A 26,870-nucleotide genomic window follows, 5' to 3' on the forward strand; every position below is an offset into this window, starting at 1 on the left:
ATGCCCCTTTTAATTAGTGATTGAATTACAGAGAATCAGCGGCATGCATGTCATGACTGTTGGGTTTCTATTACTCTACTATGCCTGCTAGTAAATTATTTGCCATGTAGAAATATAATTTCTACCAAAAACTGTGATTGATCAGATTAGTGATGTCTGACTGCTATTATTTTGAACACAACTGTATATCACTAGAGGGATGATAACAAAGACCCTATTTCACTTTTACATGGATCGCCCTCACTCACCTTTAGGTCTCATGCACACGACCGTATTCCCTACAAGAACTGGGTGCTGCTCATTATATCAGAGGCTCCTACTGCAGCCAGTTGCCTTACAGCCAGAGCCATGTCCAAGCTTTCCATTTCCAGAGGGTCTCAGAGATGAGAGCAGGAATCTGACTGCTTGCTCCATGCACACGCGCAGGCTGGACCTATGCGTTCACTCGGTGAGTTATAAATATCGGATGTGCTTCTATGCAAATCAGCACCACATTAAAGCTGCTAACGGCTTATTTTTCGGAGCACTTTTATCCGTACAAAGGGCAGAGTCTTTTTTTTTTCTTCCAATCTGCATGTTCTATATCCCCTGTATAGCTATATGATATAATTCTGGCTACCTGCAGCCACCACTAGAGGGAGCTTGCTGTATGTATATTTATTCAGTTCTGTAGGTAGTGAGCTCCCCCTGGTGGAGGCTGCAGGTGGACAATATTTTATCACATTGTTTTATGTCCATGTGGGGGAACTGGTGCTCTGTATCTGAAAAATAGAACTCCGACCCCTATAAAAAGGTGCATTATGGAATAAATGCAATAAATGTTGGATTCAACTTATTTATTTATTTCAAAATCAATGATGGATCCAGCAACTTTTTGCAAATAAAGGTCAGTCACTATAAAAGAAAACCTGTGCGTGAGGACACAGTGCAATGACTACATACACACAGAATATATTAACACGTAATACAGCAGCGAGCTCTTGTAAACAGTCTGGTCATGGTGTCCGGATGGGGCCGGGAAGGTGGAGTCTAGGACCTCGCGGACAAGCACTGGTTCACAACTTCCAGCAAATGGGAATTCTCCAGGGCAGCCGCCACCCGCTCCTTGTCCGCCAGCTGTTTATTTACTGGAAGAAAACAACAGGACATTGGCAAGAATTAGGATTCTAGTCGTACCACACACTGATGCCGAAGTCTCATACTCCAGTCACATACAAAGCTGCAGCGACAACCCCGACAGGAGAAACATGGCCTCTGTCAGCTCTGTACTCCCCCCTGAGATAATCTTTATTTCTATAGTGCCAACATATGCCGCAGCACTTTACAATCAGGGGGTTCATGTATAGATTAACCTTTTAATGACCAGGCCTAAAAAAAAGCCTAAATGTCCAACCACGTAGTGGTTTAGTGACCCTTAGGCCCCTTTCACACGGGCGAGTTTTCCGCGCGGGTGCAATGCGCGAGTTGAACACATTGCACCCGCACTGAATCCGGACCCATTCATTCCTATGGGGCTGTGCACATGAGCGGTGATTTTCACGCATCACTTGTGCGTTGCTTGAAAATCGCAGCATGTTCCTCTTTGTGCGTTTTTCACGCAACGCAGGCCCCATAGAAGTGAATGGGGCTGCGTGAAAATCGCAAGCACCCGCAAGCAAGTGCTGATGCGGTGCGATTTTCACGCACGGTTGCTAGGAGACGATCGGGATGGAGACCCGATCTTTATTATTTTCCCTTATAACATGGTTATAAGGGAAAATAATAGCATTCTGACTACAGAATGCATAGTACAAGAGGGCTGGAGGGGTTAAAAAAATAAAATAAAAATTTAACTCCCCTTAATCCACTTGTTCGCGCAGCCGGCATCTCTTCTGTCTTCTTCTGTGAGGAATAGGACCTTTGATGACGTCACTGCGTTGATCACATGGTCCGTCACATGATCCATTACCATGTGACGGACCATGTGATGAACGCAGTGAGGTCATCAAAGGTCCTATTCCTCACAGAAGAGAAGTCGGGCTGCGCGAACAAGTGGATTAAGGAGAGTTAAATTTTTATTTTAACCCCTCCAGCGCTATTGTACTATGCATTCTGTAGTCAGAATGCTATTATTTTCCCTTATAACCATGTTATAAAGGAAAATAATACAATCTACAGAAACTTGAACCCAAACCTGAACTTCTGTGAAGACGTTCGGGTCTGGGTACCACATTCAGTTTTTTATCACGCGCGTGCAAAACGCATTGCACCCGCGCGATAAAAACTGAACAACGGAACGCAATCGCAGTCAAAACTGACTGCAATTGCGTACTTACTCGCGCGCGTTTGCCGCAACGCATCCGGACACGCTTGTGTGAAAGAGGCCTAACTTTTTTTTATTTGTTTGACTACCAAAATAATTTTTGCGATGTTTACTTGACACTTGGGACTTATTAGCATGTTTTTTGAGAGATTTATTTAGGTCTAATTTGGGGGAAAACAGCTAATTCTTATTAAAAAGGCATTTAAAAAAAAAATATATATTATGGCTTGTTATTTATTCAATAATAAAACTAACACCGAAATTAATTATTGCAGTGGGTTCCCGATTTTGTGACAATCGTTTGGATATATAACATGGTGACGGTTTGTATTTTTTATTATTTTTTTTACTTATATCTTAATTTATTTGTGGCATATAATATGTCCACCAGGAGGTCATTATAAGACCTCTGGAAGACAGATATTTTTTTTTTTCACTGTTTCCACTGTAACTGGGGCATTCACAGGAGCCCCAGTTACAGGGGAAAATAGCCCCCTATGGGGGGCATTACACACAGGCAGAGCTGATCAGGGTCTCCTCAGACCCTGCAGCTCTGCTCCTGCGTCGAGACACCCAGCGGTCACATAACTGGCAGGACCAATAGAGGAAGCGGCTGGCCGCTTCCCGATCTCCTCCCGCCACCGGAGAAGGCAAGAGCATAAACCGCTCCCGTCTACAGCGCTGGCTTTAGGAGTAGTGTCTCTTTAAAGGAGCTGTACAAGGTCCGTAAAACATGGCCGCTTTCTTCCCGTCCACGGGTTGCAGATGTGAATAGAGCCAAGCTTGCAATACCGCACACGACCTGTGGACAGATGTGGCACTATTTGAAAGAATGCAGCCATGTTTTTCGTACCTTGCACATTCCCTTTAAGGCAGTAAGCGGACTTATCGTTCCTCTTATTGGTCCCTTCCGCTTCCTATCTAAGCAAGGATCACATCCCATAGGCACCCGGATAATGTACCCCATGATTCTCACCTGCATGTTCAGAGGCGTGTGTACCCGGCGTTATGTGAACGTCCACCTGTGAACACAAGAGAGTTAAATAAGTCATAGGACAGTTAATTGTGCAGGGTCCCTTTAAATGTAATATACCATCACGCCGGCTCTGCTACATTGTGACTCCAGCGGCCGCTGGGAGTCTGCTGTAATTTTCAGCGCCTGTTGCGTGAAGGCACCACAGATACAGATTTTTCCTAATTTTCAACGCACCATATCTGCCTAATCACTGGGCTCCGGCATAACTCCAACCCCGCTGCAGTACCAGGTGCGGCCACCAGAGGGGAGTGCTGAGCTTTACCTAGCAATGTGGCCCCTGCATTAAAGGGACACTGCTCCAATTTCTGCCATGGAGGCCACTGATTATCCCTCACTCACCTTAAACCTCTCGGGCAGGGAGCGCAGGAGCTTGACTTTAATGGAGAGCCCGATCAGGGTGGCCATGCTGCAGTGCGGGATCGTGGGCGTGAACTCCACGGACACCGTGCCCTCGTCATCATTTACCTGCAATCCAAAGAAACATCAAAACACGTAAACGGAAAGTTACGTTGCGTTGACTTTGTGCTACGTCAGGGCTTCTACTCCAGTCCCATCCAAAGCTGCATTTTAAAAACCAAATTCACTATAGGGGTTTTCAAGCTGCAGGTGGTCACCTATGACTGCTGCCCCCTGCTGGTTCATTCAGTGTCTGGACTAAGGCGAGCTCAGCCATAGTCTGAAATTAGAACCGCAGCTCTGGGTGTGACTAGAGTAGAAGGCAGATTTGGATCCAGAGACACAGACGATGCGGATGACTGGCGCACCTTCACCCGGACCTCCTCCACCACGTTCAGCTCCTCCAGGCTCAGCGGATGCTCCGGGTCATTGATTGAGCGGATTAGATGTAGAAAGGGTTAAGGAAACCTCAGAGGTGATATCGCAGACACCGCACACTGTAACAAACCCTCAGCTGTGAGATGAATGGGGTCTATACAGGGGCTTGAAGCCTCTAGGTTCCCATTCACTGACAGCAAGTAGAGATGTTGACATTGGTAAAGGATGTAAAGAAAGGTTACTAGAAAGTTCTTTGCACTAGTTGCTAAAAAAAAGGGGCGTGGTCTGACAGTCAGCTGACCTAGTAACCCACCCCCCTTTTTTTTTTTACTGGGGTACATGGCGAAGAAGTCGCACAAATTGGAATCCGCAGTCACATCCTATAAGAGCATGACGTTAGTGGAAGATGGACTTCCCCTTTAAACGACCGTAAACGATCAATAGATCGGTCAGGATATCAAAAATCTCCCTGTCGTCGATCTTGTCGTGCAGCTCCTCGTCCTCGTCCCGGGCCGTCACCTGCCGCTCCCCGCTGCGCTGGTAGATGAGCGGGTTCGCGTTCTCCAGCTGACTGCTGCTGCCCACCATCGCCTGGCCGCACCGTGCAACCCAACGCGACTGCTTTGGTCATGTGACATGAAACCCGTCTGGTGATTGGACTACGGAACTTGTGGAGGGACAATAGGAGGGGCTAACTTTGATTGACAGAGTGAGACCGCTTCGGATAGGATGGCCGCTCTTGCTGTGGGCTAGGAAGCTCCGCCCCTTTAATGCTCCAGGATTACTTGTAGCTCCATGACACAGAGGCCTTTTCTAGGAAGGGCGGAAGTAGAATTCAGCCATCATTACTTCTGGAGAAAATAGGGCAAGTGTTTTTTTTTTTTTTTCTAGTTTGGAAACTATTTCAGTTTTTATGTTTTAGATTTGTTTCAGTCATCTTGCCACGTTTTTTTTTTTTTTCAAATTGTTGAAAACTGACCTAAAAAAGCCTTAAAAGGAGTCTGATATATATATATATATAATCACATTAAAGGGGAAGAACAAGGCTCACCTGACTGTACTGTATGGCCCCTGCTGGTCTCTCCTTCCTAGTGACTGGCTGAACAAGCAAGCATTTCCTGTATGGACCAAGAAGCAGAACCAGCAAGTGTCAGAACATGGATGGTGAGGGATCCCAATAATATTAATCCCCCCATTAGTGCCCCCAGGATGAATAATCCCCCCATTTAAAAAAATGCCCCATTAGTGCCCTCCAGGAAAAATAATATCCCCCATTAGTGCCCCCGGGAAAGAATAATATCCCCCATTAGTGCCCCCAGGAAGAATAATATCCCCCATTAGTGCCCCCGGGAAAGAATAATATCCCCCATTAGTGCCCCCCCCCCCCCAGGAAGAATAATATCCCCCATTAGTGCCCTCGGGAAAGAATAATATCCCCCATTAGTGCCCCCAGGAAGAATAATGCCCCAATTAGTGCCCCCCCCCCCAGGAAGAATAATATCCCCCATTAGTGCCCCCAGGTAGAATAATATCCGCCATTAGTGCCCCCTCAGGAAGAATAATGCCCCCATTAGTGCCCCCCAGGAAGAATAATATCTCCCATTAGTGCCCCCCAGGAAGAATAATATCCCCCATTAGTCCCCCCCCAGGAAGAATAATATCCCCCATTAGTGCCCCCAGGAAGAATAATGCCAACATTAGTGCCCCCCCAGGAAGAATAATATCCCCCATTAGTCCCCCCCCCCCCACAGGAAGAATAATGCCCCAATTAGTGTCACCCCCAGGAAGAATAATATCCCCCATTAGTGCCCTCCAGGAAGAATAATGCCCCCATTAGTGCCCTCCAGGAAGAATAATGCCCCCATTAGTGCCCCCCAGGAAGAATAATGCCCCCATTAGTGCCCTCCAGGAAGAATAATGCCCCCATTAGTGCCCCCCAGGAAGAATAATATCTCCCATTAGTGCCCCCCAGGAAGAATAATATCCCCCATTAGCCCCCCCCCCCCCCAGGAAGAATAATGCCCCAATTAGTGCCCCCCAGGAAGAATAATGCCCCCATTAGTACCCCCCCAGTAAGAATAACTCCCCTCATTAGCGCCCCCTTCTCTGCTTCTGCCCAAAAAAAGAAAGCACTCACCTCCTCCATTTGCTTGCGCCACTGTGAACGCCCCCTGCTGACTGGAAGCTCAGGACAGGACCTGCGCTCCAGCGTGATGACGTCTCACAGGTCCTGTCCTCCAGTCAGCAGGGGGCGTTCACAGCTGCGCAAGCAAATGGAGGAGGTGAGTGCTTTTTTTTTATTAACACAACTGTGGGAGGAAGGTAAAGGCTGTAGTAATGAGCGCCCCACAGTGGAAGCGCTCATTAGTAACAGTCCATGTAGAAAAATACCGGCAATTAATATTTCTGGTAGAAAGAAATTACCGTCATCGGCAGGGCCACTAAAATACCGGCCTTGCTGTTGAGATACCTGCCAGGTGGCAACCCTGCCAGCGACATTCATGTACAGCAAAGGTCGTCACTTTAAAGATGGTGTCCGCTTGCAAGTGGCGTAATGGAAAAATATTCAAAATGGCCATTTTTGGTCAGTTTACCTCCACCGAAAAATTTAATAAAAAGTGATCAAAAAGTTACACACCCTTCAAAATGGTATCACTGAAAATTACAGATCATCCCGCAAAAAATGAGCCCCCACGCTCCGTACACAAAACTACCAAAAAGTTATAGTGGTCAGGATATTGCCGATGAAAAAAAACTTTTTTTTTTTTTCAAAGATTTTATTTTTTTAGTATTAAAACGCAAGAAAAACTAAACAAATGTGGCATCGCTGTAATCGTACTGACCCGGAGAGTGAAAGCAACAGGCCAATTTTACTGCATAGAGAACAAAACCCATAAAACTGTGGCGGAATTGTGGTTTTTTTTCCAATTCCATCTCATTTTGAATTTTTTTTTCCTGCTCCCCACTACATCAAATACAATATTAAATTGTGCCAATAGAAAGGAGAACTTGTCCCACAAAAAACAAGCCCTCGTACGGCTATTTGGACTGAAAAATAAAGTTATCGCTCTGGGAATGCGGGGATTGAAAAGCAAAAACCCCAAAAACTGAAAATTGCAGGGTCTTCTAAGGGTTAATTCTCTAGCTAATTAGATAATCCCTTTAAAGGGGGTCATCACTATACACATTTACCTCTTATCCATAAGATAATGTCAGCTGTCAGGGCGCCTCATCACTAGGATTGGTCCCTGGAATCCCCATTAACCTTCCCTCGCATGGCCGCAGTGGGGAAGAGATTGACAAGAAAGGTGATCAACCAGTGTTTCCATAGCAATTTATACAGCTGACACGCCGATCCCCAGCGCTGAAAGACTGGTCAATAACAACTGCGGCATCAAAGTCTTTATACAGGAGAGGGGAATCACCTGATTGGCTAGCATCTAGTCAAGGCCCCCAGGCCTCCATCTTAGCGTTCCAATTACATCCTGCAAGATTAGTCAGTGCAGCTCTGGAGTATAATACAGGATGTAATTCAGGATCAGTACAGGATAAGTAATGTAATGTATGTCCACAGTGACTCCACCAGCAGAATAGTGAGTGCAGCTCTGGAGTATAATACAGGATGTAACTCAGAATCAGTACAGGATAAGTAATGTATGTACACAGTCACTGCACCAGCAGAATAGTGAGTGCAGCTCTGGGGTATAATACAGGATGTAACTCAGGGTCAGTACAGGATAAGTAATGTATGTACACAGTGACTCCACCAGCAGAATAGTGAGTGCAGCTCTGGAGTATAATACAGGATGTAATTCAGGATCAGTACAGGATAAGTAATGCATGTACACAGTGACTCCACCAGCAGAATAGTGAGTGCAGCTCTGGAGTATAATATAGGATGTAACTTATTGATTTTCCTAGTCTACGACGTAAAGTCATAGTTTTATTAAAGACACGGAGGCGAGTATTGCTATCTCCTTCTTTACTTTCCACCAATAGCAGCAAAGAAGAAATTTACATAATCATAACAATAAAGGATCCACCCCTCTCAGATCCTATAATAAGCAGTGTCCTCTTAGTAACTTCCTCTTTCTTTGGAACCGCAACACCAACTTCATAACCGGAACTGGAACCGAAACCGGAAACTGGAACCGGACCCGAGAATGATAAACGACCGGTCCATCACGCCGTAGAACTCAAGCCAACACGGCTAACACCCCTGGAAACCGGGAACAACGTAGAAGTCCATACGTCGTGGAACCTTCAACCTGCTCCAAGCGAACTCCACAACGAAGCCAACCGGGCTAACACTCCTGAGGAGAAAACAGAAGGACGTAGATCCCACACGTCAGCGGACGCTCAACCTAGAAAAAACAAAGAATATGGCAAGCGTAAATAACAGACCAGACCACAAGGCGGCAGTCCGACAACGGCAGAAGAAAACCGTCAAGAGACCAGTAAACATATCTGACAATAAGCACATTATCATGAATAATAAGCATGTCAACAATAAAAATAATAATGGCATTAATAATAATGGCAATAAATAAGAGCAGATCACCCCTCCTCCGAAAATAGAGAAACAAACCTGGGCGGGCAACACAGGGCGGGCAATACTCGCCTCCGTGTCTTTAATAAAACTATGACTTTACGTCGTAGACTAGGAAAATCAATAAGTTTTACATCAAGACACGGAGGCTCCTATTGCTAGTTCAAAGCTGCGCAATTACGGAAGCGAACAAATGAGGAGGAGGGCGAAAATAATACTCCCTGAAGGTCGTAACCCTAGACCAGTCCGCCAGACGCAAGATATCCTCCATACGAGCTCCCGAAACAGCCAAGGAGGTGGCAGACGCGCCCCTGGCCGAATGCGCCGTAAAAACAGAAGTATCGATCCCCGCAAGGGACATAATCCACTTCATCCAACGAGCCAACGTCGGACTAGAGACCGGACCAAAGGGATGACGAAAAGAGAGGAAAAGCTGCGGGACCGCAGGAGAGCGGTAGGCCCTAGTCCTAGATTCGTATTCCCGTAAACAAGCCACGGGACAAAGAGCCGGAGAGGACGGGAAACAAGGATAAGACACTTCCCTGATATGGGTCTTGGTGCGTCTCGAAATATTAAAGGAGACCCCCTCAGGCGTGAAGGACCTTGCGTCGTGATCCAACGCCCGCACATCCGAAACCCGCTTACAAGAAATCAGACAGAAGAGCACCAGCAACTTAGCAGACAGCTGACGCAAAGAAAGGTCCGAATTGTCGGGCCAAGCCGCCAAGAATGACAAGACCAAAGAGACGTCCCAAGTGGTAGTAAACCTGGGGCGCGGAGGGCGAGTAAGGCGAGAGCCACGCAGGAGGCGGCAAACCAAAGGGTGCTGGCCCGCAGGGGCACCATCGAACCCCTGGTGAGTAGAGGAAATGGCCGAACGAAAAAGATTGATCGTCCTGTAAGCCTTACCGGCCTCAAACAAAGAGGTAAGAAATTGCAAAAGATCACTCACAGGTGCCGAAATGGGATCCAAGTCCCGTGCCATGCACCAACTAGACCAAGATCCCCAAGCTGCCCGATAAGATTTTCTGGTGCCGGGAGCCCATGCACTGTCCAGGAGTCGTCTAGCTGAGTCCGAAATGCCCTCGACTTCTCCAGGGATCCGGAGACCCGACACGCCAGCAGCTGAAGAGTCCCGTCCAGAAGAAGGGGGTGGCACAACCCTCCGGGGTCGCAAAGAAGATCCGCGAAGTCCGGGAGAAGAAACGGAACGTCCACCAGGAGCTCCAAGAGAGACGGGAACCAACTCTGAGTCCCCCAAAAGGGGACCACCACTACCAATCCGGCCATCTGGCGGCGAACCTGCAGAAGCATCCTTGGAATCATTGCGAACGGGGGAAACGCATACAGAAGTGATCTCGACCAATCCTGCAGAAAGGCATCCACCGCTTCCGCCCCCGGATCCGGGCGCCAGCTGAAGAAGCGAGGGAGCTGGGCGTTGAGTCTCGAAGCAAAAAGGTCCACTGCAAAGGGGCCCCAGACGTCTGAGATCGCGGAGAATATCCTCGGGGCCAACCTCCAATCGCTGCCGTCCGTGAAGCAACGTGAACTCCGATCCGCACGAGTGTTGTGGAGACCGGGAAGGTATTCTGCCTGGACCACAATGTCCCTGGCGAGGCAGTAGGACCAAAATTCCTTCGCAAGACGAGCCAGCGTCGCCGACCGAGTACCGCCCAACCGGTTGACGTAGCGGACTGCCGAAACGTTGTCCATACGCAAAAGAATGCAAGCATGAGCCATCCCATTGGTAAAACTCCGAATGGCGAAGGACCCCGCCAACAGTTCCAATGCGTTGATGTGCAAACTCGATTCCTCCGATGTCCAGCGACCGCCGTGGAGACGCCCTTGCAGTGGGCGCCCCAGCCCTGCAGGCTCGCATCCGACTCCACCGTGAACTCCGGCTGGAGACCGAAGATCGCCTTGCCATTCCACGCCTCCAAGTTGGTGATCCACCAATGAAGCTCCTCCCTGGCTTCCGAATCCAGCGTCACTGTGTCCGCAAAGGCCGCACCGGAGCGGAGGTGCGCAATCTTGAGTCGCTGAAGGGCACGATAGTGCAACGGGGCCGGAAACACCGCCTGGATGGAAGAGGCCAGCAGGCCGATGATGCGGGCAAGGTGGCGTAAGGTTAACTGAGGGGACGACAGGGCGTGCCTCAATTCCTTCCGAATGGCCCGCAGCTTGGCTGAAGGGAGGCTGAGGGACTCGGACACAGAGTCCACCGTGAACCCCAGAAAATCCATCCTCTGCAGAGGGGTCAAGCACGACTTCTCCTGATTCAGAAGAAAACCGAGGCGTGACAGCAGCTCCGACGTCCAGCGTAGATGGTCCAGCAAGGTCGACCTGGAATGATGCATGATAAGGATGTCGTCCAGATATATGATCAGACGAACACCCCGACTGCGGAGCCAGGCCATGGCTGGTCGCATTAGTTTGGTGAAGCACCAGGGAGCCGAGGAGAGACCGAATGGGAGGCAAGTGAAGCGCCACGTCTCTCCCCCCCATAGAAAGCAGAGAAGGTCCCTGGACAAAGGATCGATGGGAACCGTCAGGTAAGCGTCCTTTAGGTCCAATTTCACCATCCAATCCCTGGGAAGGAGCAGGTCCCTGAGAAGGTGAATCCCCTCCATCTTGAAGTGGCGATAGCGCACTATGGAGTTCAGTGACCGAAGATTTATCACTGGGCGCATCTGTCCGCCCTTCTTTTGGACCAGAAAGATATTGCTGACGACTCTCCCCGGGGACTGAGGAGCCCGTTCTACCGCACCCTTTTGTAAAAGCGACCTCAGTTCTAAATCCACCAGGGATCGATCCGGCCTGGAAAGCAGAAAAGGGGAGGGAGGGGGGAGACGGAAAGGGGAGTCTACTAGTTCGATCCGGAAACCCCTGACGGTGGATAATATCCACGGGTCTGAAGTGATCTCCGCCCAGGCATGGAAAAAATGTCGGAGTCTGCCCCCTATGTAAAGGGGAAAAGAAACCCCCGCTAGGGGGAAACTCACCGAAAGGACGTCTTGAGTTGGGGTTCCCACGGAAGGACCTGGAACGCCAATTGCCGCCTCTGGCCGGGAAGAAAGTCGAGGAGCCCCTCTGATCCTGGAAAGGAGGTCTTTGGTGAAAGGAGCCTCGGCCCGCGCCACGCGCGTGGAAGGTAGATCGGCCGGACAGGCGGCCCCTGGTACTGCCGGCCCTGCTGGAGACCCGTCCCTGAAACACTCGGCGCATAGAGGACTGGGCCTTGTCTAGTGCAGTGAATGCGCCCACATAACGGCCGAGATCCTTAATAAAGGAGTCGCCGAATAGCAGCCCTTGTGCTTCCTTGCCTGCCTCGGTCAGGGCAAGATTGGCCAGCTTAGGGTCAATCTTAAAGAGAATGGCCTTGCGCCGTTCAATAGATAAGGACGTGTTGGCATTGCCAGCGACACAAATCGCTCTTTGAGCCCAACCCCGAAGTTCCTCGGGATCAATACTGGAGCCATCTGCTCTGGCAGATTCTGCCAATTCTAGCAAGTTTGTGAGGGGCCCAAACACGTCCAGGAGCTTGTCTTGGCAGCTCCTCAAGGCGGAGTCCAACCCCTTGCGTGGGTTCCAGCCCGTTTTGGCCAAAAACTGGGTCATCTTAGGGTCGACCACAGGTGTATCGCAGACCTTACTAGGGACCAAGGGCCTAGGGCATTCAGCACGAAGCTTATTGCGTGCCTCCTTACTTAACGGGTGGCGAACCCGAGTCTCCAGGTATCTACCCACATGGTCAGATGGGAGCCATTCCGCCAACCTAGGGTGATGGAGAGTATCCGGGTCGAACATAAGTTCGCCGGAAGGGTCCGTCAATGCAGACGTAAAATCGACCGCTGGAGGAGCAGAGCCGACCGCAGAGGAAGTGGAAGGGACGGGGGCCCTGGCAGTGGGAGCCTGATCCTGGGTTTCCTCCTCAGAGGGATAATCCAGATCCTCCAACGCCTCTAAGTCTGAGCCGGGATCCGAGTCAGGATCGGCACCTGGTTGTGCTCTGGCACATTTCCACGTGCGCGCCTTTTCTGCCTGGCGCGGTAAGGCTCTCTTGCGTGAACGCAGCACGCTCTCATGGGTGGCAGTACGCGCACCAATTCTATCATCCTGTGAAACAGGGATAACAATGGCATCAGACGGCGTTATTATAGCTGGGGCAGGCTGCAGGGACTCCCTAGGGGGGTGTGCAGCAAGGGCCTGGGAAATGTCACGAGGGTGTCAAGAGCCACGTCTGACTCCGTTATACCCGGGGTCAGGAAGTCGCAGCGGGTGGCTGCGCGCTCTATGTCTAAAGATCACAGTGTTTCTTAGTGTTTGTTTTCTGTGTTTGCCTTGCTATCCTTTTTGTCTCACTCAGGGATCCGTAGCTTCTCCTCCTCAGCTGTTTCTTGTCTGCCACTCCCAAACTCCTTATATTCTCCTCTCACACTTCTCTTGTTGCCAGTTATAGAGCTTCCTGCCTGGACATCTATGCTGACCCACTGGAGCTGAGAATCTGGTTGTTGTTCCAGAGTGCTTCCCTCCGGATCCCTGTTGGGCTTTTGTTGTCTCCTGTTGTTGCCCACCTGGGATTATATGTTTAGTCTGTATTGTCTGTCCTCCCCTTGGTGTTTTCCTCTAGAGCTAGTGGTGCGGACTAGTGTTCCCACCGCCCTGTTCACTATCTAGGGCTCATCCTAGGGAAAGCCAGGGTTTTAGGCACGTGATCGGCGTACGGGTGAGGAACCCGTCTAGGGACGACAGGGCAGCCAGGTGCCAGACGCAAGGTGAGTCAGGGGTCACCACCTTCCCTCTCACTAGGGCAGGGCCTCCCTCTTTTCCTCCCTCCGTGTCACGTATGTGACAGTTACGCCGATCGTGATATTATAACTGGCCCTTATTTTTTGAGAAAAAAATAAATAAAAAAAATAATATATATATTTAATTTTTTTTTCTCTACTTAGAATCCAATATGGATCCTATTGCTGCTTTGGCAAAACAGCTTCAAGGCCTGTCTTTGGAGGTGGCAGGATTTAAGGGGTCTGTCCTCCAACAGCAGCAGCAAATGCAGCAGACCGTAAGCCCAGCGGTTGCTATGGGTAACCAGGTTGTTACAGAACCCAAGGTTGTTCTTCCTGACAGATTCTCTGGGGGAAGGGACAAATTTGTGTTGTTCCGTGAGGCCTGCAAATTATATTTTAAGCTGCGCCCTTACTCCTCAGGTAATGAAGAACAGCGGGTGGGGATTGTTATTTCCCTGCTTCAGGGGGACCCGCAATCCTGGGCGTTCTCGTTACCCCCTGGTTCCCAGACTCTCCGGTCAGTGGAGGGATTTTTTGGGGCTTTGGGTCTCATATATGATGACCCTGACCGTGTCGCCCTGGCTGAGTCGAAGTTACGGAGACTCCTACAGGGAGATTGGCCAGCAGAGGAATATTGCTCAGAGTTCCGCAGGTGGGCTACGGATACTCAGTGGAACGACCCGGCTCTCAGGAGTCAGTTCTGCTCTGGGTTATCTGAAAGGGTTAAGGATGCGCTTGCGCTGTATGAGACCCCCCTTTCCCTTGATGCTGTTATGTCCCTCTCTATCAGGATAGATAGACGTCTTAGGGAGAGATCGAAAATTCCTGAGCAATCGGTAACCTCTCCCAAGCAGCAGTTAGTCTGTACGGACTTGGATGAGCCTATGCAGCTAGGAGGAACTTCTCGTCAGGTCCGTCCTCCTGAGGTTCGCCGTAGGTGGGGGGCTTGTTTTTTCTGTGGGGGGAAGGGTCATTTCATTAATGTCTGTCCTTCCTTTCCCAAAAACAAAAGACCGTCGGAAAACTACTAACCCCAGGCTGTGCGGAGGATGTCAGCCGGGGGGTATACGTTTCCTCCATACGAACATCTCAATTTGTGTTGCTAGCGGTTATTGTTTTTGGTGTTAAGACGGAGTCTATTTCTTTTTTTCTAGACAGTGGTGCAGGGGTAAATTTGATAGATGCCCATTTTGCCCGCACTATGGGTTTGTCTCTCTGTACGCTGCAGAGACCCATTCCCATATTCGCTATTGACTCTGCTCCTCTGTCTCAGAGAAACCTCACTCACGTTGTCCATAACTTACATCTTCGGGTAGGGGACCACCATAAGGAGCGTCTTTCATGTTACGTTCTGGAGGGCCTTCCCTCTCCTGTGGTATTGGATCTTCCCTGGTTGGTAGCGCACAATCCAGTGGTGGATTGGCAGGCCAGGGAGATATTGGAGTGGAGTGAGCATTGCAGAGAGAATTGCTTAAATAACAATTGCTTAATCGCCTCCATAGCTTCCCTACCTACATTTATTTCGGACTTTGAGGACGTTTTTTCTGAAAAGGGTTGTCAGAAGCTACCACCTCATCGTCCTTATGATTGCCCGGTTAACCTGATTCCCGGTGCAAAATTACCCAAGTCCAGGTTGTATAATCTTTCGGGTCCCGAGAGACAAGCCATGAAAGATTATATCTCCGAGAGTCTGGCCAAGGGACACATCAGACCCTCTTCTTCACCCGTGGCTGCAGGGTTTTTCTTTGTTAAAAAGAAAGATGGGGGCCTGCGTCCTTGCCTAGATTTCCGTGAGCTAAACCGGATAACCGTCCGAGACCCATACCCTCTTCCTCTCATTCCTGACCTTTTTAATCAGATTGCAGGTGCTAGGTGGTTCTCCAAACTTGATCTTGCGGGTGCTAGGTGGTTCTCCTGACGAAGCTGAGGCGAAACGCGCGTCGGGGTTCCTTCCAGCCCTGTGTTCGGTGCCTCCACCCTCCATCATGTCTGTGGGTATGTTCACGTCCCCAGTGGATATCTTTTGTGTGGGAGTTTGATCGTACAGCCTGGTATCCTTGATTTACTGTATATGGGCAGACTGCATCTAGACGTATCTGATGGATGTTATGTGACTTCGTGCTCCATTGTACCATCATTTTTTGCTGTATTTTTTCACACTATAACCTCTCCCTGGGTTGTGCAGTGAGTTGAATATCACAGACACTTGTAGTGGATGTTTACTGACACTCTCTACTGGTGAATCACCTCACTGCACATCACACTGACATGTTTTTCATCTGCTTGGTGGGTGTTTGAGGCACCGACGGGGGGGACTATTGTTTCCAGTCTGTTTTGCTGTTTATTCTCCATAGCATATCTGTGTACAAAATATTTTATGAATTTTGGTGATCCATTGATGATCTAATAAAGTATTTATATTTCTACTGGGCATTCTATGGTTGTTTTTATAGCAGCATTTATAGGTTTATTTGATCTTAGGGGGGCCTACAATCTGATTCGTATCAAGGAAGGGGATGAGTGGAAGACAGCTTTTAACACCCCTGAGGGGCATTACGAAAATTTAGTCATGCCTTTCGGTCTGACCAATGCCCCTGCTGTCTTCCAACATTTCGTTAATGATATTTTTAGTCATCTCATCGGCAGGTTTGTAGTCATATACCTAGATGATATCTTAATTTATTCGGCTGATCTGAAAACACATGAAGTACATGTCAGGCAAGTACTGCAGGTCCTACGGACGAATAAATTATATGCGAAAATTGAAAAATGTGTCTTCGCCGTTCAGGAAATACAATTCCTGGGATATCTATTATCTGCTTCAGGTTTCCGTATGGATCCTGGGAAGGTCCAGGCAATTTTAGATTGGGATCTTCCTGAGAACCTTAAAGCTCTACAACGGTTTTTGGGTTTCGCAAATTTCTACAGAAAGTTTATTAAAAATTATTCAGTGATCGTTAAACCCCTTACTGACATGACTAGGAAGGGGACTGATTTTTCTAAATGGTCTGACGCCGCTAAAATTGCATTTTCCTCTCTAAAAGAGAGATTTACCTCGGCACCTGTTCTAATTCAACCTGATGTCTCCCAGCCTTTTATTGTTGAAGTTGATGCGTCGGAGGTGGGAGTGGGGGCTGTATTGTCTCAGGGTCCGTCTCCTGGCAAATGGCGTCCTTGCGCTTTCTTTTCCAAAAAATTATCTGCAGCAGAAAAGAACTATGATATTGGAAATAGGGAACTGTTGGCGATTAAACTGGCGTTTGAAGAGTGGCGTCACTTCTTAGAGGGAGCAATCCACCCCGTCACGGTAATTACGGATCACAAAAACCTTCTGTACCTAGAATCGGCTAAGCGTCTCACCCCTAGACAAGCTAGGTGGTCGCTATTCTTTACCAGATTTAACTTTGTAATCACCTATCGTCCTGGGGCAAAAAATACCAAGGCAGACGCATTGTCTCGTAGTTTCCCTGGAGGGGGTAATGTTAGTGATCCGGTACCTATTTTACAAAGAGGAGTGGTTGTCTCGGCTGTACACTCTGTTCTAGAGGGAAAGGTGTTAGAGGCCCAGGGGGACGCCCCGGCCTCTTGCCCCTCAGAGAAATTGTTTGTACCGTTAAACCTGCGTCTTGAACTATTAAAGGAACATCATAATTCGGCACTTGCTGGGCACCCAGGTAGTAAAGCAACCTTGGAGCTATTGTCTCGTCGTTTTTGGTGGCCAAGGTTGCGTCAGGATGTAATAGATTTCGTGTCTACTTGTTCTACTTGTGCACGCGCGAAAGTCTCTCATACACGTCCAGCAGGGTCTTCATCCCCAATAGGCCACTTTTCATCCCCAATAGACCATGGACACATCTATCAATGGATTTCATCACTGACTTACCTTTGTCTGCGGGTAAAACAGTTATCTTGGTAGTAGTAGACAGGTTTAGCAAGATGGTACACTTTATTGCGCTACCCGCACTTCCTAATGCTAAGACTCTTGCTCAGGTGTTTATCAGTGAAATCGTGAAGCTTCACGGGGTCCCTTCCGATGTGGTTTCGGATCGGGGAACCCAGTTTATTTCAAAGTTTTGGAAAGCTTTTTGTACCCGTTTAGGGGTACACTTGTCCTTTTCCTCAGCTTTCCATCCTCAGTCGAATGGACAGACTGAGCGTACCAACCAAAACCTAGAAACATATTTAAGGTGTTTTGTGTCTGAAAACCAAGAGGTGTGGTCATCATATTTACCGTTAGCCGAGTTTGCCATAAATAATCGCTGTCAGGAATCCACTGGCAAGTCACCATTTCTTGGTGCATACGGTTTTCATCCCCAATTTTGTACTTTCAAAGAGGGGGGGTCTTCTGGGGTTCCCGAAGAGGAACGGTTTTCTTCATCTCTTTCATCGGTATGGCAGAAGGTGCAAGCTAACTTGAAAAATATGAGTGGTAAATACAAATGCATGGCCGATAAGAAACGGTCGCCAGGTCCGGACCTAGGAGTGAATGACTATGTGTGGTTGTCTACTAGGAATATTAAGTTGAAGGTTCCCTCTTGGAAACTGGGTCCTAGGTTCATTGGTCCTTATAAAATTGTAGCCGTCATTAACCCTGTGGCTTTTCGCCTGGAGCTACCTCAGACTTTTAAGATCCATAACGTCTTCCATAAGTCGTTGCTCAAGAAGTATGTTCCACCTCTAGAACCATCACCGCTGCCACCTCCTCCTGTTGTTGTGGATGGTAATCTGGAGTTTCAAATATCCAGAATTGTTGATTCTCGTCGGGTCCGCCGCTCTCTTCAGTATCTGGTGCATTGGAGGGGTTACGGTCCCGAGGAAAGAATGTGGGTTCCAGCGTCAGAGGTAAACGCCAACAGGTTGATTCAGGCTTTCCATGTCTCTCATCCGGAGAGACCTGGTCCTGAGTGTCCGGAGGCCCCTCGTGAAAGGGGGGGTACTGTCACGAGGGTGTCAAGAGCCACGTCTGACTCCGTTATACCCGGGGTCAGGAAGTCGCAGCGGGTGGCTGCGCGCTCTATGTCTAAAGATCACAGTGTTTCTTAGTGTTTGTTTTCTGTGTTTGCCTTACTATCCTTTTTGTCTCACTCAGGGATCCGTAGCTTCTCCTCCTCAGCTGTTTCTTGTCTGCCACTCCCAAACTCCTTATATTCTCCTCTCACACTTCTCTTGTTGCCAGTTATAGAGCTTCCTGCCTGGACATCTATGCTGACCCACTGGAGCTGAGAATCTGGTTGTTGTTCCAGAGTGCTTCCCTCCGGATCCCTGTTGGGCTTTTGTTGTCTCCTGTTGTTGCCCACCTGGGATTATATGTTTAGTCTGTATTGTCTGTCCTCCCCTTGGTGTTTTCCTCTAGAGCTAGTGGTGCGGACTAGTGTTCCCACCGCCCTGTTCACTATCTAGGGCTCATCCTAGGGAAAGCCAGGGTTTTAGGCACGTGATCGGCGTACGGGTGAGGAACCCGTCTAGGGACGACAGGGCAGCCAGGTGCCAGACGCAAGGTGAGTCAGGGGTCACCACCTTCCCTCTCACTAGGGCAGGGCCTCCCTCTTTTCCTCCCTCCGTGTCACGTATGTGACAGTTACGCCGATCGTGATAGGAAATGGTTGTAGCCAGCATAGTGGACATGGATCCCATAGCGGCTAATATGGCACTAGATACAGACTGCTGAATTGCTAGAGTATGAGGGTCATCCCTCTCAACCTCCATCTCCTCAGTAGGTGCTGGGCAGGCCTGGCTGGAGGGTAATTCCGTAGACATCGTGGGACAATAGTCACGCGAGGACCGAGGTAATGGAGGGTTAATATGGGCCAAATACCTAATGCGGAACGCAAGGGTTAATCACCCAGGCGCAATGAGGTAGCAGTGAGCGCGGCAGAGGGAGCGCAGCGCAGAAAAATGCGACCGATCCGGACGGAAGACCAGGCGGGACAAGATGGCCGCCGAGAATCCCGCGATAACAGAGGACCAAGATGGCCGCCGGGATCTCGCGAGACTACGCGGCAACCCGGCAAAGCGCGAAAGAAGATCCGGCCGCGGGAAGCGCAAGGATCCCCGGCGAGATCGCGAGTCAAGGTAAACAAGTGCGGGAGAAACGGGGGAAAAAAGGCAATAAGCCGGCTGGGTGGGGAAAGAAGCTCGACGGCGCTAACAAGGGAAAATAGGAACCACAAAGACAGAGAGGGGGAGAACCCCCATAATGAGCACACCGGGAAAATAAACCCCCCCAGAAGGGACCATAAGGGCCGAAGCCCAGGGAAAACAGGTGTCAACAAACCCAATACAAATGCAGAGGGAAAACACAATAAATAAACCCAAAACAGGAAAAACCAATACAAAAAATGCAAAAAGCCCACAAGGTAAAATTATTGCAGCACTTATCTTGGTGGAAGCAGCAAAGAAAGAGGAAGTTACTAAGAGGACACTGCTTATTATAGGATCTGTCAGGGGAGGATCCTTTATTGTTATGATTATGTAAATTTCTTCTTTGCTGCTATTGGTGGAAAGTAAAGAAGGAGATAGCAATAGGAGCCTCCGTGTCTTGATGTAAAACTCAGGATCAGTAATGTAATGTATATTGTAAGAAGGTACAAGGAATCATCGTGGATGATAGGTGTAACGGGGTGCCGAAGGCACACTCGGTCTCCCATCAGCCGCAGACCTGCTGCTTAGCTTCAGGGGCGAGGATCTGTGTTTGGCCTCGTTCCCAGGGCGGCTTTGCTAGCTGGGAGGCTCCCTGCTCCTAGGTCTGCCTTGAGCGCCGAGCTGATCACTCGGTGCTCGACTGGTCGGTCTGTTGGTAATGTGACGCTGGCCATGTCACATGACCCTCACTCCCCACTATAAATACAGGCAGCCTGTTAATTCTAGGTTCCTGGCTATTTGTTGGACTACTGAATACTCACCTGATCCTGTTCCCTGATGATCCTTTGCCTGCGCCTCCTGTACTGCGCATCTGTCCTGGTATTTTGACCTCGGCTGCCACCTGACTATTCTTTGCAGACTCCTTTGGTACTTCTCGACTCTCCTGGTATTTATGACCCCGGCTTCTCCTGACCATTCTTTGCTTATCCCTCTGTACTGCGTTGTCCTCTTGGTTTTGACCCGGTCCGTTCACTATCCGTTATTTGTCTTGTCTGTCCTTCCCGCACGTATCCTAAGTTAGGGACTGCCGTCCAGTTGTCCCCTGTCATCAGGACTCGCGAGGCAAGTAGGCAGGGCCAGGGGTGAGGGTGGAGCGCAGTGGTCACTATTCTCCCCCCTGTGTGTGTGTGTGTGTGTGTACGTGACCGTTACAATAGGTATGTGTCACCAAGGTTCCTGGCCTCGGTGGAGTAAGAGCCAGTTTTCACGTGTTAGCAGCAGTTGCTGTGTGACACCTTGCTATCTAGTATGGCTGTAAATAGCTGATCCGGGATGGCTGTTACTGGGAGTAGTCAAAGTGCTGGGTGGGTGACTACTCCCCACGTTCCAGGCCGGGTTTTGTCAGGCCTATAAAAAAACAGCCAGCAGTGTCAGGTGTGGGGAATGATCTTTCTCTGACATTGGAGCTCTGGCAATCTCTGTACCGGGATCTGAGCCTTGTGCCAGGCTCGAGGCCTGAATCCGGGAGGACTGCTCTGTTCTGAGCTATGCCGTTCGGGTGTGGATTAACACCCAGGACAAAAGGTGACTGTTTTGTTTTTTGAGCTATCTGGGTGTGAACTAACACCAATACTGCAAATGAACTGTCGTACTGTGTACTTGCAACAAGTGTGAATAAACACTGACGTTTTTGAGTTACAAACTGGTCTTTGCCTCTGTACTGCGTCTGCTTGTCCTGACTACCAGAGCAATTGGTGGAGGATGCGGGCAAAAGCAATGAGGCTGGAGTGAACGCCGATATTTTTGGTTTCTGCATTTTTCAGGCACGGTTGTATGTCGTACATTAAGCCAGCTGTGTTACAACCAGTGACCCACGACAAAATGGAGGCGGTTGTGAAGGCCCTCATGCAGGCTAATCTGCAGTAGCGAGAGACCAACCTGCAGCAACGTGAGGCTAATAAGCAGCAGCAGGAGACCAACCAGTTGCTGCTACAACACATGATGGCTTTGCAGACAGCAGGAGCAACCCCTAGCATCCACGATGCCCGGAAAGCAGTCCGTGCCGCGATTCCTAAGATGATCCCTGCAGACAACATGGAAACCTACCTGGCGATGTAAGAGAAAAGTGGCCATCAGAAAGAAGCTGCCCCGAGACCAATGGGCTGAGGTCGTCGCTCTATTCCTGGCATCCAATTCCCAGCGGGTGTATTTCGACTTGCAGGACGATCAAGCGGCCGATTACCAAAAAGTAAATGGTGAGATTTTGGCAAGACTAGGGGTGAATGTCTTGGTCCAGGCCCAGCAGGTACATTAGTGGGGGTTTAAGCTGGCTGAGCCTGCAAGACCCCAGTATTATGACTTACTCCACCTCTTGCAAAAGTGGCTACAGCCTGATGTGCTGAGTCCCCCGGCTATGTTGGATAGACTATTGGCTAAGTTCTGGAATGGTTAGAGATAAAAATGTTATTGAGCAGGCACTCTATTTATGGGTTCATGGAGGACAATTTATTAAATATTTAAAATATTGGCATAAAACAATCACAATACTCATATAAAAAATGATTAAATGTGGGATTAGTTTTAACAGCAATAGCAATATGACAATAGTAAATAACAATAATGGCAATAACAATTACAGGATAATGGCAATATTATAACAATGAATATATGTATAAGTAAAATGCAGGAACATTTTTAAAACTTGGATTAGTGGCAATGGTTCCATGTATCAGTCCCCATATGGCATATTCCACTCTTTAGATAACTCAGCGATGTAGCAGCAATATAGCAACAATGTTATTATAGCAATTGTAGCAGTTGTAGCTTTGCTATTTACTTGCCAGCAGTTAGTCGCTAAATATCTTTCTCTTTATGTGGACAAGACATTCAGGTATAGTCTCACTTGTTTAATATATGTGAAGATAGGGAATGTTCCGTTGGTGCACAATTCAGTGCTTGAATTACTCACAGTTCAGCTGTTCTCTGGTGCGGCGTCCCGCTCCTGATATGAAAACAGACTGACCTTTGTATTGCGGAACCTCCGGTCACAGCTTGTTCAGAACGTCGGCGTGCCACATGTTATGGCGGCGTCTCTGTTAAATATCAGTTCCACCCCTTCAATATTCGGATCGCCTCTTAGTTATTTCAGCTGTCGGGGTTCCGTTTTAGTCAGTTATCGTGAGTTCGATTCCTCATGGAGCGCTCCAGCAGTATAATTTTAAACCTTCATATGCTTGTTCACCCAAACATGTTTCGGAGCACAGACTTGCTCCTTCCTCAGTGGTCAAGCATACTTCACATCCTGTTTCCCTTTTATCCTGTGTCGGTCTATTAGAAAAGCCGGAATCTAATCCGGAATAGTATATAGTCCATTATAGAAGCATCTAAATTATTTCCTATTCCTTGATATTTTGAAATGCTATTGTATAGATATTTAAGTTACTTACAAATAATCATTCAGGTACATTATATAAATAAATTAAATTAAAACAAATAAAATATTGGAGGAATGCATCACTTATAAAAACGACAATATAACACAGTTATACTCATATAAGATAAATTTACATATATGGAATAAAATTTTCAGGAATTCCGTTTTCAAGAGATGTCAGATAATGTATATATGTGCAGAGACCTCCAAAAATGCAGTTGTTTGGGAGGCCCCTAGTTAAGGGAAGACAGGGGTGCTGATAAATAACAGAGACCACTGTCGTCCGTCAACCAGGGGCGCCCCATTTTATAGGAAGCCAAAAATCTCGAGTTCCGCATTCAGGCCATTAGGTTGAATGGAGTCGAACTCAAAGATTCTTCTTGACTCCTGTCGAGACATCCTGGAAATGTGATCACCCCCCCTCCAGTGTTTATTTATTTTTTCAAATGCTACAAACACTAGACCTGAGGGGTTCTGGTTATGATACTGTTTAAAATGTCTCGACAGGACATGTTTTTCATACCCTTTCTTTATATTTCCGATATGCTCAGCTATCCTGGTTTTCAAAAGTCTTTTTGTTCGACCTATGTATTGTTTGCCACAAGGGCACTGAATCAAATATAATACATTGTCTGAATTACAAGTAAGTAGGTCACTAATTTCAATTTTAAAATTATTTTTTACAGATTGTACTTCTATTGTTTTTCTTGGGAAAGTTGTTTGTTTGCAGTTTGAACATTTGCCACACCTAAAAAACCCTTTTAGGTGATCCCAATATTGTGAAATTCCTTTCTTTTTTATTTGGGTTTGTTTAGTTGTTGGCGCTATTTTGCATCCCAGATTTTGTGCTTTTGTATACACAAACTGTGGGTTTTGTGATATTAAAGCACCTATAGTCTTATCCTCCCTGATATGGTGCCAATAGCGTCTAATAATACGTTCCACTTTTTTGTACTCTGGATTAAAAGGCAGGATAATTCTTGGTGTTCCATCTTTCAAATTATCACTTGTATTATTTTTATCTTTATCTTTATCGTCCCCCTTTTCAAAAAAGGACTTTCTATCTTTTTCTCTTATTTTACATAGTGATTTTTCTACTATATCTATTGGGTACTTTTTATCTAGGAAGCACATTTTCATATTCTCAGCTTCTTTTTCAAACTGCTCCATTTTTGTACAATTCCGTTTGAGCCTACCGAATTGTCCTGTTGGGATGTTCAGCAGCCATCTCGGAAGATGGCAGCTGCTGAATAATATGTAACTATTTCTCGAAATTGGCTTTTGAAATGTACTACATATATATTTTCCCTCTCCCTTCCTAATTAGTATATCCAAATATTCAATCTCTGTTTCATTCATATTACTAGTGAATTTTAAGTTAAACGTGTTTATATTAATATCCTTTAAAAAATTTAAAAGTTCCTCTCTTCCACTTTTCCAAATAAAAATAACATCATCTATAAAACGTTGCCAGAGCACCAGATCTGTCCCCAGTCTTGGACCGATGTGGGTGTCCTCCCAATCCGTCATAAACAGATTTGCATAACTGGGGGCAAATCTGGTGCCCATGGTGCCCATGGAAGTAAGTTCTGGAATGCTCTGCCACCCCCTCTCCAGCACTGGATCGGCCAGGTGTCTCCTGGCAATGCCCTGGAAATGGTGGAGCGCTACGAGGCTACTAAGACTGTTACAGGGGGTTCTTTTGGGAGGGGGGCAGTCAAACCCCGTAAATCTCCATCCCAGATCCGGCGACTTGTACCAACCAAGCCCACCCGGACCTGGCTCCGATAGTCTGCTGGCTGTGCCAGGAGCCTGGCCATGTAAGAACTGACTGTCCACATCAGGTGGAACCCATGGATACTAACTATGGCTACCGTCAGTCAATATATGCCAGGAAGCTGTGTGCAGCAGGTACCCCAGAAACTCTAAACCACCTGTGACGGTTGGAAGTGGGAGACACTCCAGAGGAGGCTCTGCTGGACTCAGGGAGTCTGGTGTCCCTAGTAAGGGCTCCCCTGGTTCGGTCCACGGAGTATACTGGCCGGAAAGTCAAGGTCATGTGTATCTATAGAGACTTAAATGACTATCCCACCGCCCTGGTGTCTCTTACCACAGGGGCCAGCAGGTGGACTCACGAAGTGGCAGTTGCCACAAATTTACACTACGAACTTATAATAGGGAGAGACTTCACGGGCTTACCGGCACTGTGGCCTGCTACGAGAGTGACTTATACCCATGAGACAGGGGTAACCCCAGCAGAGTGGCCTTGCTCCCCCGGGGGGAGGCCAGAACCCTGTGAACCCAAGGCCAAAGGGCCAGCGGTAGGGGTGACCGCCACTTTGGTGGAGGGGGACAACCCCACTAAATGTAATGGTGGGAGATGTAGAGGATTTGCTGCCGGGGCCTGAGCTGGCAGACCTCAATGTCTATGGGGATAATTTTGGTACTGCACAACACCGAGACCCAACCCTATCCCGAGCTTGGGGAAATGTATTAATAGTAGATAGAGAACCACAACAACCGGGGGAAGAGTCGGTGTTTCTCCGTTTTGTGGTTAATCAGGATATGTTGTATCGGGTAAACCAACTGCGGGGTAACATATTGAACAGTTGGTGGTGCCCCAGGCTTATCGCAAACTCGTGTTAGAGTTAGCCCACCAACATGTGCTTGGGGGGCATCTGGAAATGCAGAAAACACAGGACCAGATACTACAACAGTTTTACTGGCCTAGTGTGTTTAGGGAGGTGGACGAATTCTGTAAGTCTTGCCCGACCTGCCAGGCAACTAGCCCCCAGCACCTTTTCCGCAGTCCCTTGGTACCTCTACCGATCATTGAGGTGCCGTTTGAGCGAATTGCGATGGACTTCGTAGGCCCAGTACCGAAGTCCGCTAGAGGACACCAACATATCCTGGTCATCCTAGATTACGCCACTCGGTACCCGGAGGCGGTGCCACTGCGGCATACATCGGCTAAATTGATAGTAGCACACCCTGGGGAGGGCAGAAAAATGAACCTTCTTTTTTTTTTTTAAATCACTTACTTGTGATTTGCGCCACAGCGCCGCCGGCCGCCCGCCCTAGCCTGTGTGCGCCATGCGGCCCCGGCCCTCACTCACAGAGCAGCACGGCAACGGGGTCAGGCCAGGGGGGTGTGAGTGGCGCAGCGGAGCCGGGCGACAGCAGGGGCTGGAGCTGATTGTGTCTGTAAGTCTGACTCACACACAGCCAGATTGCCGTAGCAGCAGGACAGGTGGGTAGGTGATCACTGATGAGCGCACCAGCGCCAGAGTGCACGGCATAGATGTGTTTTAAAAATTATTGCACAAACAACAATCATAAATGGAGGGGGGGGGTGACCGTGACATGATGGGAGGGAAGACAATGTCTGTAGTCTGTGACATGGGGATGGGGGGGGGACTGAAATGTGACACAATAGGGGGTAATGATGTGATCATGATGTGACATGGTTTGGAGGGGGAGAAATGTGACATGGATGGAGGGAGAGAAATGTGACATGGATGGAGGGAAATGTGACATGGAGGGCTGATGGCTGACATAGGGGCATGATGGCTGACAAGGGGGCATGATGGCTGATCTGAGGCATTGGGGGTCTGATCTGAGGTATGATTAACATTGGGGGTCTGATTGCTGGTCTGACCTGAGGTGTAATGGAAAATATTTTTTTCTTATTATCCTCCTCTAAAGAGGGCGAAAAATACGGTCCTCAAATTAGCGATTGTCTGAAGCAGAGAGAAGATACCAGGACCACACAGAGGAGAAGCCAGCTGCTGCAGACGGGACCAGGGCCAGGTGAACTGCGAGGTGGTGGTGGTGGGGCGCCAAAATGTAGCTTCGCTTGTGTTGGCAAAAATCCTTCCACTGGCCCTGGGTAACGGGGAGGGAAA

The 26,870-nt window shown here is 48.3% G+C and overlaps 1 protein-coding gene across 1 annotated transcript; it reads right to left on the minus strand.

The window, feature by feature from the left end:
- Positions 1 to 821: 821 nt before the first annotated feature.
- CIAO2B (cytosolic iron-sulfur assembly component 2B) lies at positions 822 to 4,747 on the minus strand. Its single transcript, XM_044290615.1, has 5 exons — positions 4,571 to 4,747; positions 4,103 to 4,182; positions 3,678 to 3,803; positions 3,279 to 3,324; positions 822 to 1,127 (listed from the first exon to the last, which is right to left on the minus strand). Exons 1-5 carry the CDS (start codon positions 4,698 to 4,700, stop codon positions 1,030 to 1,032), a joined length of 480 nt encoding a protein of 159 aa, XP_044146550.1. The 5' UTR covers positions 4,701 to 4,747; the 3' UTR covers positions 822 to 1,029.
- Positions 4,748 to 26,870: the final 22,123 nt, after the last annotated feature.

Source organism: Bufo gargarizans, chromosome 4 (assembly GCF_014858855.1).
Source record: "Bufo gargarizans isolate SCDJY-AF-19 chromosome 4, ASM1485885v1, whole genome shotgun sequence".
NCBI classification, from domain to species: Eukaryota; Metazoa; Chordata; class Amphibia; order Anura; family Bufonidae; genus Bufo; species Bufo gargarizans.